Source organism: Schistocerca americana, chromosome 1 (assembly GCF_021461395.2).
Source record: "Schistocerca americana isolate TAMUIC-IGC-003095 chromosome 1, iqSchAmer2.1, whole genome shotgun sequence".
Classification (NCBI taxonomy): Eukaryota; Metazoa; Arthropoda; class Insecta; order Orthoptera; family Acrididae; genus Schistocerca; species Schistocerca americana.
Genome location: NC_060119.1, coordinates 1,043,154,071 through 1,043,171,513, shown reverse-complemented (window position 1 = coordinate 1,043,171,513; position 17,443 = coordinate 1,043,154,071). Strand labels below are relative to the sequence as shown.

At 46.1% G+C, this 17,443-nt stretch overlaps 1 protein-coding gene across 1 annotated transcript in view; it reads right to left on the bottom strand.

Moving 5' to 3' along the window:
• Positions 1-17,443, bottom strand: part of LOC124596169 (tyrosine kinase receptor Cad96Ca) — a 500,081-nt gene that overhangs the window by 129,299 nt on the left and 353,339 nt on the right. Inside the window, exon 4 of the mRNA XM_047135210.1 lies at positions 5,145-5,419. Coding sequence (XP_046991166.1) covers positions 5,145-5,419 — 275 coding nt within the window. The remainder of the gene's footprint in view (positions 1-5,144; positions 5,420-17,443) is intronic.

Below are 17,443 nucleotides of genomic sequence, written 5' to 3'. Positions count from 1 at the left end.
CTGGGAGAACCCCAAAGAGGATGGTGTGCATTAAAGTCACCAAGTAGCAAAAATGCGGGAGGTAGCCACCCAATCAGCTGAAGGAAGTCTGCCCTGGTGACATCGAATGACAGAGGGACATAAATAGTAGAGGGAAAAAGTCAGGAAAGAAAAGGCAAACTGCAACAGCTTGAAGATGGATGGTCAGGAACATGGGTTGACTATGAGTGTCATCCCATAAGAGCAGCTTGACACCCCCATGAGAAGCAATGCAGACCTCAGGGGGAAGGTCAAAATGAATCGGTAAGAAATGTGAAAGTTTAAAGCGGTCATGAGGTGCAATTTTGTTTCCTGGAGGCAGAGTACAAGGGGATGCTGTGATGCTAAAAGCAGCCATAAATCCTCTTTGTGGGATCAAAGGCCATGAATGTTCCATTGGAGGAGAGCCTTGATGAGGTACAGAAGTAGGAGTGTCACCTCAGCGGCTGCTGGGTGACGGCTTGGGAAGAGTTGCTACTACAGGGCACAGAAGCAGGAGGAAACTGATCCATGGGGTCAATAGAAGCATCGGCTTACTTGTGCGGTAGGTCTGTGCAGTTCAACACTGAAAAATGGTTGGTGGTGCACACCAGCAATATGGAGGCCGGCTGGACTGCAGTATCAGACGGTGACACCGTCGAAGAGGATCTTCGAGTTGGTGAAGGAGAAGAGGAAGGCTCTGCTGTTGTTTGGCTGGAGGGATGGAGGAAGTCTTCACGGTAGTGCCCCTTCTGTACTTTCTGGCCTACCGGTTGTGTAGCTGGTGGCTTTGCCTCTTGAGGCGAGAGTGTGATGGCTTGTTGCACAGCAGAAAGGGAGGGATAGCGATGCTACATTGACACTGGGCGATTTCACAACCTCAGAACTGAATTGGAGATAGCATGTCTGCATGGCCATGTCCTTCATGGAGAGAGGGACAGCAAGAACAGAACTATAAGTGCCAGACAGGAGAACGCAGGGTTTGGGACTAGCCACTAACTTACGAGTGACTGGGTAAGGCACTTTTTCCTTTATTCAGATGTCTTGGATAGTCTGCTCATCAAGATACATGGGCAATCTCGAGAGGAGGCGGCATGGCCGCCATTGCAGTTCATACAGCAAGGAGAAGGAGGTGGACAATCGCCTTCGTGCACAACCCTACAGCATGTTAAACATTTGGCTGGGTGTCGGCAAGATGTTCTAGTTCGGTTGAAACGATGACACTGGTAGCAGCACATTGGGTTTGGAATGTATGGCTGTACTGGAATAATTTCATAGTCTGCCTTGATCTTGGATGGAAGCACCACTAAGGCGAGAAAAAGAGTGCAGGTGGGCACCAAGGAGGAATCTACGTTTTTCATTACACAATGGATGGCAATGACACCCTGATCAGAGAAGTAAGACTGGATTTTCGCCTTGGTTAGACTGTCGAACAGCCTGGTGTAAATTACACCACGGGAAGATTTCAAAGTTCTGTCGTCCTTGACACAAACAGGTTAGACGTGGAGAAGCGAGGCAGCAAGCCATTGTTGTGCTTGAGAATCATAAATAGTCTCCAAACGTGAAGTGCCATTCCGTAAACGAGAGTAGGATTTCACAGGGCCGGCAATTGCATCGACACCTTTCTGAATAATAAACGGATTTACAGTGGCGAAAGACTGACCGTCTTCAGTATGTGAGAGCACGAGGAACTGCGGTGCAGCAGGAAGGGTCTTGAATCATTAGTCTCATTACATATACTTTTTGTAGACGTTGATTGGGAAGATGATTGACTCATTGCGCGAAAATCCCCATGATTGCCAGAATCTCCGATGGCGCGCTCCTTCCAACTGGGGGCCCCCTTCACAAGGGGGCGCTCCCACCTTAGGTGATTGCTCACACATCATGTCACACCTCCTGAACACCTAAAAGAGGGACCAGTCGACAATTGGGGAAGGTTGCAGCTCAGGCAATCATCCCTCCCTGGATCTGGCCTGTACCAGGGGGTGCCTGTCGACCTGGGGCTGGGAATTACGCGTTACCCAGTCACCTGTTATGCGTCAGACGCGTGGGCTGGCCTTCAGAAGCGCACAGGAAGGAAGAAGAAAAAGAAGAACCTCAAACGCTGAAGCGGAGGAACGAGAGGAGAGTGGAAACAAAGAAAGGGAAAGAGAGCGAAAAACGAAGGTGGGACTGTTCTAACGTCAGCGACAGACAACGCAGTACATTCTCAATAACAGCCCAGACATGTCTCCCAAGAGAGGGGAGAAAGAGAATAGTCATGCAGCACGGAAGGGAAAAAATGCTGCAAAGGCTGGGGCCCCGTGGTAGCTAAGCACGAACCCGCCATAGAGTGGCGAGCCCCCTGGGGGGTATTTTGCTGAGATAAGAGGTATTACTCTTGCATGGACCTAGATGCTTATAACAGTTCCCACAACGAAACTTTGTCTCGAAACCTGGCAGAAAATCCAAAGAGATGCTGGTCGTATGTAAAGTATGATAGCGGCAGGACACAATTGATGCCTTCTCTGCGTGACAGGAATGGAGATACTATCGACGATGGTGCTGCTGAAGCAGAGTTACTAAGCACAGTCTTCCGAAATTCCTTCACCAAAGAAGATGAAGTAAATATTCCAGAATTCGACTTAAGAACAGCTGCCAACATGAGTAACTTCGAAGTAAATATCCTTGCAATAGTGAAGCAATGTAAATCTCTCAACAAAAGAAAGTCTTCCCGTCCAGACTGTATACCAGTTAGTTTCCTTTCGGAATATGCTGATGGAAACATGTACAACCGCTCGCTAGACGAAAGATCCGTGCGCAAAGCTTTTAAAGTCGCACAGGTCACACCAATATTCAAGAAAGGTAGTAAGAGTAATTCACTAAATTACAGGCCCGTATCATTTACGTCGATATGCTGTAGCATCTTGGAACATATATTGTGTTCGAATATTATGAATTACCTCGAAGAGAACGGTCTGCTGACACAGTCAACACGGATTTAGAAAACATCGTTCTTGTGAAACAAAAATAGCTCTTTACTCGCATGAAGTGTTGAGTGCTACTGATAAGGGATTTCAATTTGATTCCGTACTTCTAGATTTCCAGAAGGCTTTTGACACTGTACCACACAAGCAGCTTGTAGTAAAATTGCGTGTTTGTGGAATATCGCCTGTTATGTAACTGGATTCGTTATTTCCGTCAAAGAGGTCACAGTTCGTAGTAACTGACGCAAAGTCATCGAGTAAAACAGAAATGACATCAGGAGCTCCACAAGGCAGTGTTGTAAACCCTCTGCCGTTCCTTATCGATATAAACGATTTAGGAGACCATCTGAGCAGCCGTCTTAGGTTGGTTGCAGATGATGCTGTCGTTTATCGTCTAGTAAAATCACCAGAAGATCAAAACGAATTGCAAAACAATTTACGAAAGACATCTGCATGGTGCGTAAATTGGTAATTGACTCTAAATAATGAAAAGTTGAGGTCATCCACATGAGTACTAAACAGAATCCGTTAAACTCAGGTTACACGATAAATCAGTCAAGTCTAAAGGAAACATCCCCGAGGCTATGGCTAAGCCATGTCTCCGCAATATCCTTTCTTTAAGGAGTGCTAGTTCTGCAAGGTTCGCAGGAGAGCTTCTGTAAAGATTGAAAGGTAGGAGACGAGGCACTGGCAGAAGTAAAGCTGTGAGAACGGGGCGTGAGTCGTGCTTGGGTAGCTCAGATGGTAGAGCACTTGCCCGCGAAAGGCAAAGGCCCGAGTTCGAGTCTCGGTCCGGCACACAGTTTTAATCTGCCAGGAAGTTTCAAGTCTAAAGGACATAAATTTACCTAAACACCTAGGGATTACAATTGCGAATAATTTATTGGAAAGAACACATGGAAAATGGTGAATGGAAAACAAACGAAAGACTGCGTTTTATTGGCAGAACACGTAGAAACACGTAGAAAATGTGTACTAAAGAGACTGCCTACACTACGCTCGTCCGTCCTCTTTTAGAATACTGATGCGCGGTCTGAGATCCTTACCAGATATGATTAACGGAGTACGTGATACAGGATTTGGGACGGCCACCATTAAAACAAAGGCGTTATTCGTTGCGGCGGAATATTCACACGAAGTTTCAATCACCAACTTCCTCCTCCGAATACGAAAATATTTTGCCGACATCGATCTTCATAGGGAGAAACCGTCATCATAATAAAATAATGGAAATCAGAGCTCTCACGGAAAGATATAGTTGTAGGTTTTTTTTTGCGCACTGTACGAGATTGAAGTAATAGGGAATTATTGTGATGGTGGTTCGATGAAGCCTTTGCCAGACACTTAAGTGTGATTTGTAGAGTATCCGTATTGATCTAGATCTTGGGATGTGAAAGCTATATATATATATATATATATATATGTGTGTGTGTGTGTGTGAGAGAGAGAGAGAGAGAGAGAGAGAGAGAGAGAGAGAGAAGATGGCATCTGCTCTTTCGGACATGTCCGAAAGAACAGATACCATCGGTGACCATGCAGCTCGTTAGAATGAAATTACAATGAAATGAATACCCCTAGCTGAATAGCTGCATATAGGCGTTGATATAAGTCAAAGTGGACAGTTGAAAATGTGTGCCTCGACCAGGACGCGAATCCGGGATCTCCTGCTTACACGACAGACGTTCTGTCCACCTGGGCCACCGAGGACACATAAGGATAGTGCGACTTATCTCTGACACGCCTCCCGTGAAACCCACATTCCCAACATATTGTCCCGCACTATATTCGTAGTGCCCCTGCCCATTATACTCATTACTCGCTGCTTTTTGCCGATTCCCGTAAGAGTTCGAGCACTGTTTGTGCATCCGCACAGAAGAAGATGGTCAAATGGCCGTTGAGCCTGCGGGACAATAAGTTGGGAATGTTGGTCTCATGGCAGGCGTGTCAGAGATACGTCCCTGCAGTCGCACTATCTTGTGTGTCCTCGGTGGCTCATATGTACAGAGCATCTGCCATGTAAGCAGGAAATCCCGGGTTCGATTCCCAGTCGGGGCACACATTTTCAACTATCGCCGTTGACTTATAAACGCCTGTATGCAGCTATGCAGCTAGGGGTATTCATTTCACTGTAAAGCTATATGTGACTTGTCACATGTATGAGTAGACCCACGTGATACACACCATGTCGTCCTTGCCCTTGGGCCTCGGTGCACAGTATCGCTTGCGCAGCACGTAGGCGGCGCCAGCGAACACAAAGAGGGCGAGCACTGACGTCACGGGTACCAGCGTCGTGGCGATGTCGGACGGCGGCGCAGCGCTGCCCGGCGGAACTTGTGTGGACGCGGGGGCGGTGGCGGCGGCGGAGGAGCCCCTGGGCACGGGGTGCGGCGTGGCCGCGGATGCGGTCGTGCTGCTGCTGTTGCTGCTGTCGCTCACGTCTCCGGAGCCGGTACCACCTGCGCATACACACAGTCCGTGTCAACACGCGGCGCCCATGCAGCTCTACTGTATACTGTCGCAAGGAAGCTTCGAGTTCAACCCCTTGTGCACAATGACTCTCTTCAGCCGGAATGGTAGAGTGAACTAGACAACGATATAGACCGTAACTCCATGAAGTTATTCAAGAAACCGTCTAGGAAAGTACAGTGTCATCCATACAAACCCGAACTACTTTAATGAGTTGCAACACGTGAACGAATAATAGGACACATTTGTAATTTTGGGAGATGATACAAAATCTTCCAGAAAGCAGACGTACATACAAAGTCCTCATAGCATATACTGGAAGTGCCCTTCACCACTATCGATGCACAACTGTACCCTTTTCACCACATTCCGCGAATTTCTGTGAAATAAAGCCAACAGTTCTCGAAGCTGACATCTCAAACCATTTCAAAACCAAGATCACATAAAATACACTACTGTCCATTAAAACTGCTACACCACGAAGATGACGTGCTACAGACGTGAAATTTAACCGACAGGAAAAAGATGCTGTGATATGCAAATGATTAGCTTTTCAGAGCATTCACACAAGGTTGGTGCCGGTGGCGACACCTACAACGTGTTGACATCAGGAAAGTTTCCAACCGATTTCTCATACACAAACAACAGTTGACCGGCGTTGCCTGGTGAAACGTTGTTGTGATGCCTCGTGTAAGGAGGAGAAATGCGTACCATCACGTTTCCGACTTTGATAAAGGTCGGATTGTAGCCTATCGCGATTGCGGTTTATCGTAAAGCGACATTGCTGCTCGGGTTGGTCGAGATCCAATTACTGTTAGCAGAATACGGAATCGGTGGGTTCAAGAGGGTAATGCGGAACGTCGTGCTGGATCCCAATGGCCTCCTATCACTAGCAGTCGACATGGCAGGCATCTTATCCGCACGGCTGTAACGGATCGTGCAGCCACGTCTCGATCCCTGAGTCAAAACATGGGGACGTTTGCAAGACAACAACCATCTGCACGAACAGTTCGACGACGTTTGCAGCAGCATGGACTATCAGCTCGGAGACCATGGCTGCGGTTACGCTTGACGCTGCATCACAGACACGAGCGCCTGCGATGGTGTACTCAAAAGACGAACCTGACTGCACGAATGCCGAAACGTCATTTTTCCGGATGAATCCAGGTTCTGTTTACAGCAACATGATGGTAGCGTCCGTGTTTGGCGACATAGCGGTGAACGCACATTGGAAGCGTGTACTCGTCATCGCTATACTGGCGTATCGCCGGCGTGATGGTATGGGATGCCATTGGTTACACGTCTCGGTCACCTCTTGTCCGCATTGATGGCACTTTTAACAGTGGACGTTACGTTTCAGATGTGTTACGTCCCGCGGCTCTAACCTTCATTCGATCCCTGCGAAACCCTACATTTCAGCAGGATAATGCACGACCGCATGTTGCAGGTTCTGTGCGGGCCTTTCTGGACACAGAAAATGTTCGACTGCTTCCCTGGCCAGCATATTCTCCAGATCTCTCACCAATTGAAAACGTCTGGTCTATGGTAGCCGAGCAACTAGCTCGTCACAATACGCCAGTCACTACTCTTGATGAACTATGGTATCGTGTTGAAGCTGCATGGGCAGCTGTACCTGTACACGCCATCCAAGCTCTGTTCGACTCAATGCCTAGGCGTATAAAGGCCGTTTTACGGCCAGAGGTGGTTGTTCTGCGTACTGATTTCTCAGGATCTATGCACCCAAATTGAGTGAAAATGTAATCACATGTCAGTTCTAATACAATATATTTTTTCCAATGAATACCCGTTTATCATCTGCAGTTCTCCTTGGTGTAGCAATTTTAATGGCCATACTTTAATGAGCCTTAACACTTGAGCCAATAATACGACACATTTGCAATTTTGGGAGATGGTAATACACAGTCTTCCAAAAAGCAAACATACATACAAAGACCTCGAAGAATACGCTGGAAGTGCCCTTCAATCACCATCGATGCGCAACTGTACTCTTTTCATCACATTCCGAAAATTTCTGTGAAATGAAGCCAACAGTCCTGGAAGCTGACATCTCGAACCATTTCAAAACAACGATCGCATAAAATATTTTTTTATTTAAGACAACCTGTTTCTACAGACTACGCTGTCATCTTCAGTTCTTTAAATCTTTTATTGTAACAGATGTTCACACCTGAAGATGACAGCGTAGTCTGTTGAAAGCGATGGCCTTAAATAAAAATAATTATTCTATGCAATCTTGGCTGCTGAATGGTTTTTAACAATTGAACAGGTAGCCCTTCAGTTTTGTCAAAATGAAAAAAGAATGAATCCAACCTCATGATCACGTACTGGTGATTTGTGGATTACGTAGGGGTTTACACCAGCCCAGTATCTGCCATTTCGTGTGCTGGTGTAACCTGGCAGATAGAATCATGCCTCATCTGTAATCCAAGCCTGGACATTGAATAAGAAAGCCCTGAAACCATCGACTCCACCACATTTTTTTCTCATGATCTGTTTCTTGTATCACGTGGACTCTGTACCGTCGCAATGCTGACTTCATCGCAGCTCTCTGACATATGCGATATGAAATGCCTTTCTCCTGTCTCAATCACGCTACCATTTCCTTGGAAAGTACTCCAAGCGCCTTCAAACATTATCAATAACGTGCAAATAACTTACGGGTTTGCTGCCGGGTGACGTCGTCGACCACCGCCGATATTTCGACAGGAGCACACCCTGCCATTCTCAAGTTGTGCCTTGAGAATGGCAGGGTGTGTTCCTGTTGAAATATCGGCGGTGGTCGACGACGTCACCCGGCAGCAAACCCGTAAGTTATTTGAACATTCTATTCGCCGGGAAAAGTTAAGGTCTCTCATTATCAATAACCTCTGCACTCAGTGAAGGTCTATGTCTACCACTCCCACTGCCTAATAAAACAGTTGTCTCCAAGCTTCCTTACTATCGAAAAACTTGTTACCTTTCCTGGAGCATCATGCACATTGTGCTCTCTTCGGAATGCCCGTTGTGTTATAACCAATGAGTCTGTCTTCCAATATTTTTTCACAATAAAAGGCGGCTGTGGAAGTGTGTTCCCCGTGTCTCTGTAATCTGAAGATTGCGAATGAATCACGCGGCCCCAATTACACGCACACAGACTTCACAAACCGCGACCGACTAAGGTATGAACGAACAACACGAGCAGATCAAGCGCGGAATTATACAGTAGAAAGGTCCTCATTGAAATTAACAATCAACTTGCCGAAAACGGGCGGTACTTCTGATTCTAGCAGAGCTACTGAGATCAGTAAAACAACTTTCCCATTTCTACGAGATTTCGGAGGGGGACCCACTGAGGTAGTTCAGGTTTATTCGGTTCGTCTCATAGGAAGAAATGTTGGTGTGGAGGACCGATTTTATGTTCGGCAGGCTTTACTCGGCAGATTATCTAAATCGGCGTGCACTGAACATTAGTCAATAGGAGCCGGCCGGAGTGGCCATGCGGTTCTAGGCGCTACAGTCTGGAGCCGAGCGACCGTTACGGTCGCAGGTTCGAATCCTGCCTCGGGCATGGATGTGTGTGATGTCCTTAGGTTATTTGGGTTTAATCAGTTCTAAGTTTTAGGCGACTGATGACCTCAGAAGTTAAGTCGCGTAGTGCTCAGAGCCATTTGAACCATTAATCAATAGAGCGAGAACAATCCAAGCTTACCTCAGATTTTAGGTCGGCCCGACAATAGGAAAGACAAATTAAATGCTTGGAAACCACTGATATGTAGTGTTTCAGTAGGTTTTAAGGAACTGAGCGAATCACCGAGTAAGAATGGAGACGTCCTGTAACGAGAAAAATGTCTAATAAATAATTTATTGAAACGAAGAGATGTAAAGGTTTGGTGTGTATTTTGACTTGAGTCAGTGCTGGGAACTTCAGTTAGACGGACGATCGAAGAAAAGAACCGCGGGAGGAGGGCTACATATGAGTGTCCAGAACAGTTCGTCGTTGATGTGGGATGCGAGAGGCAATCTAGAACGAAAGATAGCTGGCAGGCGACACGAATGCAGAACTGCATCAAATCTACCTCTGGGTTGATGACTAAAGCACACACAATAGTTAAGATAAATTGGAATTTGATACCGTAGCTAGTGATTTTGCTCTACAATAGTGACATGTGACTCATTGGACAGTACGTCAGGTTAGAGGGCTCTTTTCTTCTCCGATCGGTCGCGAAATTATAACCACATTGAAAATCTGCTGAAGCTATGATCAGATGCGTTGCACAGTGTCTCTAATACACCTGTCTACCGTCATGTCATACTTTTCGGTGCTGAGCGCACGGTGAGCACGTAAACATGCCCATAAAACAATGCCTTTCTACATCTAGATCTACATCCATTCTCCGCAAGCTACCTGACGGTGTGTGGCGGAGGGTACCTTGAGTACCTCTATCGGTTCTCCCTTCTATTCCAGTCTAGTATTGCTCGTGGAGAGAAGACTTGTCGGTGTGTCTGTGTGTGGGCTCTGATCTCTCTGATTTTATCCTCATAGTCTCTTCGCGAGATATACGTAGGAGGGAGCAATATACTGCTTGACTCCTCGGTGAAAGTATGTTCTCGAAACTTCAACAAAAGCCCGAACCGAGCTACTCAGCGTCTCTCCTGCAGAGTCTTCCACTGGAGTTTATCTATCATCTCCGTAACGCTTTCGCGATTACTAAATGATCCTGTAACGAAGCGCGCTGCTCTCCGTTGGATCTTCTCTATATCTTCTATCAACCCTATCTGGTACGGATCCCACACTGCTGAGCAGTATTCAAGCAGTGGGCGAACAAGCGTACTGTAACCTACTTCCTTTGTTTTCGGATTGCATTTCCTCAGGATTCTTCCAATGAATCTCAGTCTGGCATCTGCTTTACCGACGATCAACTTTATATGATCATTCCATTTCAAATCACTCCTAATGCCTACTCCCAAGTAATTTATGGAATTAATTGCTTCCAGTTGCTGACCTGCTATTTTGTAGCTAAATGATAAGGGATCTTTCTTTCTATGTATTCGCAGCACAGTACACTTGTCTACATTGAGATTCAATTGCCATTCCCTGCACCATGCGCCAATTCGCTGCAGATCCTCCTGCAATTAAGTACAATTTTCCATTGTTACAACCTCTCGATATACCACAGCATCAACCGCAAAAAGTCTCAGTGAACTTCCGATGTTATCCACAAGGTCATTTATGTATACTGTGAATAGCAACGGTCCTACGACACTCCCCTGCGGCACACCTGAAATCACTCTTACTTCGGAAGACTTCTCTCCATTGAGAATGACATGCTGCCTTCTGTTTTCTAGGAACTCTTCAATCCAATCATACAATTAGTCCGATAGTCCATATGCTCTTACTTTGTTCATTAAGCGACTGTGGGGAACTGTATCGAACGCCTTGCGGAAGTCAAGAAACACGGCATCGACCTCGGAATCCGTGTCTATGGCTCTCTGAGTCTCGTGGACGAATAGCGCGAGCTGGGTTTCACACGATCATCTTTTTCGAAACCCATGCTGATTCCTACAGAGTAGATTTCTAGTCTGCAGAAAAGTCATTATACTCGAACATAATACGTGTTCCTAAATTCTACAACTGATCGACGTTAGAGATATAGGTCTATAGTTCTGCACATCTGTTCGACGTCCTTTCTTGAAAACGGGGATAACCTGTGCTCTTTTCCAATGCTTTGGAACGCTACGATCTTCTAGAGACCTACGGTACACCGCTGCGAGAAGGGGGGCAAGTTCCTTCGCGTACTCTGTGTAAAATCGAACTGGTATCCCATCAGGTCCAGCGGCCAAGTGTGAGTGCCTGCTGAGAGGTTTCGACTGATTTCGTGCAACCCACATAACGTAACGGTCATCCATGTCCTTCTTTACGATAATCCTCGGCCGCACTCCGCTGGGGCAATGAAGATGCTCCTGCAGCTTTTCCGATGAAATGCATTTGATCACTCTCCATACAGTCCGTAATTTGATCTGCCTGATTTTCCTCATCAGAGACAATGGCATAGTCAGGAGTACCTCAGGGAAGTGTGACAGAACTGCTCATATTCTGTGTATACGTAAGTGATATGACAGATAGGCTGGGCAGCAATTACGATAATTTGCTGACGACGCTGGTGTATGGACCGTAGAACCGCCGCAGTAGCTCAGCTGGTAAATACTGAAAAAAGACAACACTACCTTACACAGATCATCCCGCCATTTAGCGAAACTGCGGGAAACGCATCTCACCATAGCTGGGAGGGGATTTATACTCTATTCCTCCCCCACACAATATGTAACGAATCTTCTGCAGGTCTAAATGGTTCAAATGGCTCTGAGCACTATGGGACTCAACTGCTGTGGTCATAAGTCCCCTAGAACTTAGAACTACTTAAACCGAACTAACCTAAGGACATCACACACATCCATGCCCGAGGCAGGATTCGAACCTGCGACCGTAGCGGTCGTGCGGTTCCAGACTGTAGCGCCTTTAACCGCTCGGCCACTCCGGCCGGCTCTGCAGGTCTAAGTCGTCGAGCAGAATCGCATACAAATTTACTGATCTCTTACACTAGGTGAGCCAACGGCCTTGCCGGAGTGGTCACAATGGTTCCCGTCAGACCACCGAAGTTAGGCGCTGTCGGACTGGGCTAGCACTTGGATAGGTGACCATCCGGTCTGTCCAGCACTGTTGGCAAGCGGGGTTTACTCAACCCTTGTGAGGCAAACTGAGGAGCAGCGGCTCCGGTCACGAAAACTGACAACAGCCGGAAGAGCGGTGTGCTGACCACATGCCCCTCCATATCCTCATTCAGTGCTGCCTGTGGGCTGATGATGACACGGTGGCCGGTCGGTACCGTTGGGTCTTCATGGCCTGTTCGGAAGGGTTTACACTATGCGAGACGAGTTTGGCCTCTCCTACAGGTTGGACACAACGGATGCAGCAATATTCCAAGGCAAGATATCGCAGCTCTGGACTTGCATTAGCATCTTGCGTTGCCTGAAGTTCAATGTACGGAGAAAAGTGTCAATCAACGTACTATTTTTTAAGACATCACCCTCTCGAGTGGTTTGATTCTGTTACCCATCTTTTACTTTCCTGTACTAATCTTCTCATCCTATTTAAGTCTACAATTTGTCCCCTTTACTGTTCCTTCTAGCTCCAAGTTAGCTACTCCTGTATGCCGCAGCTGATGTCCCACTAACCTTTCACTAAAAGCAATGACATCGTTTCCACCTGACTTTCACTATTATAAACGAGTAATTTATTCAGCGTCCGCAGCTCGTGGTCGTGCGGTAGCGTTCTCGCTTCCCGCGCCCGGGTTCGATTTCCGGCGCGGTCAGGGACTTTCTCTGCCTCGTGATGACTGGATGTTGTGTGATGTCCTTAGGTTAGTTAGGTTACAGTAGTTCTAAGTTCTAGGGGACTGATGACCATAGCTGTTAAGTCCCATAGTGCTCAGAGCCATTTGAACAATTTATTCAGCACTTGCAGCTATGTTTGAGCGTCTGCTCACTCTCAAGAGCACGAATAGATAAGGTCACAAATGGTTCAAATGGCTCTGAGCACTATGGGACTTAACATCTGTGGTCATCAGTCCCCTAGAACTTAGAACTACTTAAACCTAACTAACCTAAGGACATCACACACACCCGTGCCGGAGGCAGGATTCGAACCTGAGGCCGTAGCGGCCTCACGGTTCCACACTGAAGCGCCTAGAACCGCATGGCCACATCATACTCGTGCATCCACTGCGCACTTCAAAATGAAGAAACTCTCGAAACTAGCTACACTGGTGAACAAAGAACTCATTTATAATAACGAAAGTTTGATAGAAAATACATCATTCTTTAAATGTATCTAGACGTTGGTGCCCACCTTGATCAAGTAAATGGCGCCCAATATTCAACGAAATCAACGCATTGTCAGCACCCATATGTATCTTTTGGAAGAGTGGAGTAAAGCAATGGAAAGCGCTGCCGACAACGAAGAGAAGCTTGCCTTTTACATGCATTACTGGAAGCTATGATTCCTTTAGATTCACGGTTTGCAAGCGGCTTAATCTTGCCGCGGGGCTTAGAAGATCTTCCAAATATCTCTCTATGTTTGGCTGCACAGATAACAACAGCTCAGCTGAGGCTAGTCACAGAGAGGAAGTTGTCTGGAGCAACTTTTGCCGAAGAAGACTGAGACTTGTTTCGGAAAACTGCACATTAGGCCACACGAGTGTGCGGAATTATAGCTCTGAGAATCATGAAGGTGGTTTTGGTTGCGTTGTGCTGGGATAAAGGCTGAAGCTAGGGGGACAGCTTTCATTCGTTTAGTGTTAATTTTAAGAGATAGACCTGTGTAGGGACACTTGGGAATAATTCATTTACTTGAAGCGAGGAAACGTTGTATGAGCGTACCTCAAATGATTTATCTGTAAACTTGGTATCCCATTTTCTTTGAAGTAGCCTGTTGCCGAGTACGCGGAGCGTAGCAGCGACCATGGCTGTGACTGGGAACATCCGAACCACTTTACGAATTTAGGAATTCGTTTGAAGAGTCAGAACAGATGCTGCACTGGTGTGTCTCCACTGACTTGAGGAGGAGGAGGAGGAGGGAGGAGGAGGGAGGAGGAGGGAGGGAGGGAGGGAGGGGGAGGGGGGGAGAGAGAGAGACCGGCTGGTGACTTTTAATGAAATACTTTCCGAGCCGCGTGTCCGTCTGCTAGAAGAAGGGAGCACTTACAAATAACTTAACTATTTAGCTTCCATATCTGGAGGATTTAGTTAAGACACAATCACCGAAGAAAATTATTAGGCTGTAACATAGCTGTTTGCATGAAAACAATTTTATTTCAGTCACAGGTAGCAAATAAAAAATTAAGAAGTGTTGGAATAGCAGGAAAGGAGTCAATTATTATTTGAAACGAGTTACTTGCAATTTCCTATCCTGTGGTGTCTTTGGTGTTGCCTTTTTTGTTTGAAAGACTTAAGATCAAATAAGGCAGAAGGAATAGTTAACATTCCCAGAGAATTTCTAAAATCATTGGCACGAAGTGGCAACAAAACGACTATTCACGTTCGTGTTTAGAATGTATGTGTCTGGCGATACACCATCACACTTTCGGAAAAAAATATCAGCCACGCAATTCCGAAGACAGCAAGGGCTGACAAGTGCGAGAATTATCGCACAATCAGCTTAACAGCTCTGGGATCCAACTTGCTGTCAAGAATAATATACAGAAGAGTCGAATGGAAAATTGAGGACGTGTTAGATGTCGATCAGTTTGGCTTTGGGAAACGTAAAGGCACCAGAGTCGCAGTTCAGACATTGCGGCTAATAATGGAAGCAGGACTAGAAGAAAAATCAAGACAGGTTTATAGTATCTGTCGACACTAATAATGCGTTCGACAACGTGAAATGGTGCAAGATGTTCTAAATTCTGAGGACAGTAAGGGTTAGCTATAAGGAGAGACGGATAATATACAACATGAACAAGAACCAAGAGTGAATAATAAGAGTGTAAGACAGAGATGTAATCTTTCGCCCCTACTGTTCAATATATACATCGAAGAAGTAATGAGGAAAATAGAAGGAAGGTTCAAGAGTGGAATTAAAATCCAAAGTGGAAGGATATCAATGATAAGATTCCCTGATGACATTGCTATACTGAGTGAAAGTAAAGAATAATTACGTGATCTGCTGAATGGAATGAACAGTCTAATGAGTACAGGATATGGACTGAGAGTAAATCAAAGAAAGACGAAAATAATGAGAAAGAGGAGAAAAGAGAATAGCGAGAAACTTAACATCGGGATTGATGATCACGACGTAGAGGAAGTTAAGGAATTTTGCTACCTACGCAGCAAAATAACCACTGACGGACAGAACAAGGAGGACATCAACAGCAGCACTGGCAAAAAGGATATTCCTGGCTAAGAGAAGTCTACTAGTATCAAACAAAGGCCTTAAATTCAGGAAGAAATTTCTGAGAACGTACATCTCGAGCACAGCATTATATGTCAGTGAAACATGAACTGTAGGAAAACCGGAACAGAAGAGAATCGAAGCATTTGAGATGTGGTTCTGTAAGTAGGCTGTTTAGGTTTTTATGTTGGTAACATCACGTATTGCTCTGTGTGAAAATCGCTGACTGCGCTGTGTGCAGTCTGTGGCTGGTTGGACTCACTGTTGGAATAGTCGCTTGTGTAGTGTTGGGCTGTTGGATGTGAACAGCGCGTAGTGTTGTGAAGTTGGAGGTGAGCCGCCAGCAGTGGTGGATGTGGGGAGAGAGATGCCAGAGTTTTGAGAGCGGACGATCTGGATGTGTGTCCGTCAGAAAAAGGAAATTTGTAAGACTGGATGTTATGTGAATTTTGAAGACTATTAAGGTAAATACATTGTTTGTTCTCTATCAAAATCTTTCATTTGCTAACTATGCCTATCAGTAGTTAGTGCCTTCAGTAGTTAGAATCTTTTATTTAACTGGCAGTATTGGCGCTCTCTGTATTGCAGTAGATCGAGTAACGAAAATTTTTGTGAGGTAAGTAATCATGAAAGGTATAAGTTGTTGTTAGTCAGAGCAGCCATTCTTTTGTAGGGATTATTGAAAGTCAGATTGCGTTGCGCTAAAAATATTGTGTGTCGGTTTAGTGGTGATCAGAATAAGTAAAGAGAAAACTGTCAGAGTACGTTGAGTTTTGCACAGCTGTTAAAAAATCAAATAACGTAGAAGTTTACCAGAACATTCATTCTTAATTTTTCAAAGGGGACGTTTCAGTTCTACCGATAAATGTTAAAAATTAGGTGAACTGATAAGGTAAGGAACGAAGAGGTTCTGCGCAGAATCGGAGAGGAAGGTAATATACGAAAACATTGACAGGAAGAAAGGACAGGACGATAGAACATCTTTTAAGACATCAGCGAATAACTGCCATGGTTCTAGAGGGAGCTGTAGTGGGTAAAAGTTGTAGAGGAAGACAGAGAATGGAGTACATCCTGGAAATAATTAAGGACGTAGGTTGCAGAGGTGTTCTGAGATGAAGAGGTTGGTACAGGACACAAATTCATGGAGGGCAGCATCAAACCAGTCGGAAGACACCAGACTAAAATAAAAAAAATGATACGCTTAGAGTGTTCTGAGGCTATAATGAGTAGCGTAGGATGCATTTCAGTTGGAGGGTCAAATGGGTCTGAGCACTATGGGACTCAACATCTATGGTCATCAGTCCCCTAGAACTTAGAACTACTTAAACCTAACTAACCTAAGGACATCACACAACACCCAGTCATCACGAGGCAGAGAAAATCCCTGACCCCGCCGGGAATCGAACCCGGGCACCCGCGCGTGGGAAGCGAGAAGGCTACCGCACGACCACGAGCTGCGGACCTCAGTTGGAGGGAAACGGACATCTCTCAACAGGGTAATCGCAGATGTTGGACAGGCAAATACATGTACAAGAAAAGTAACTGTGGAGAAACCTTGTGAGCGTGCCTGCTTTCGATACCTCGCTTCACGCTCTGGAAGTGGTTATGTTTGGCTCTGGCAAGAGAGAGCGGGCGCGAGATCCGTTCCGTGCAGACGGCAGGAAGAGGTTTGGACGTTAAGTCGCTTGGAGTGAGGACTGGGGAAGAGGGACGGTTTGTCGACGACGGAGAGTAACGGTGGGGTAGGTCCGTGTTGTGATCGCGTGGATCCGCTCTGTGGATCCTGATGTGTAGCCCGAGCATGGAGGCGGTTCTACGGTGGATACGTAAACGCATCAAGGTGGAATCGTCGGCCGGCAGGATGACACTGGTTGCCAGTCTCCGTGGATTCTTCCGTCAGATGCCGCTTTGTGGAGCAGTTCCACTACACTGACGCAGGAAGACCACGCGCGCTGCGGGCTGCTCCATCCCCGCCGTGACCTTTCTGCATTATGCCGGGTGACCAACTTTGAGAACTTCCGTCGCCTTTAATACTTGCTCACGTGCTCACCTGGTGAAAGACTGACAATAT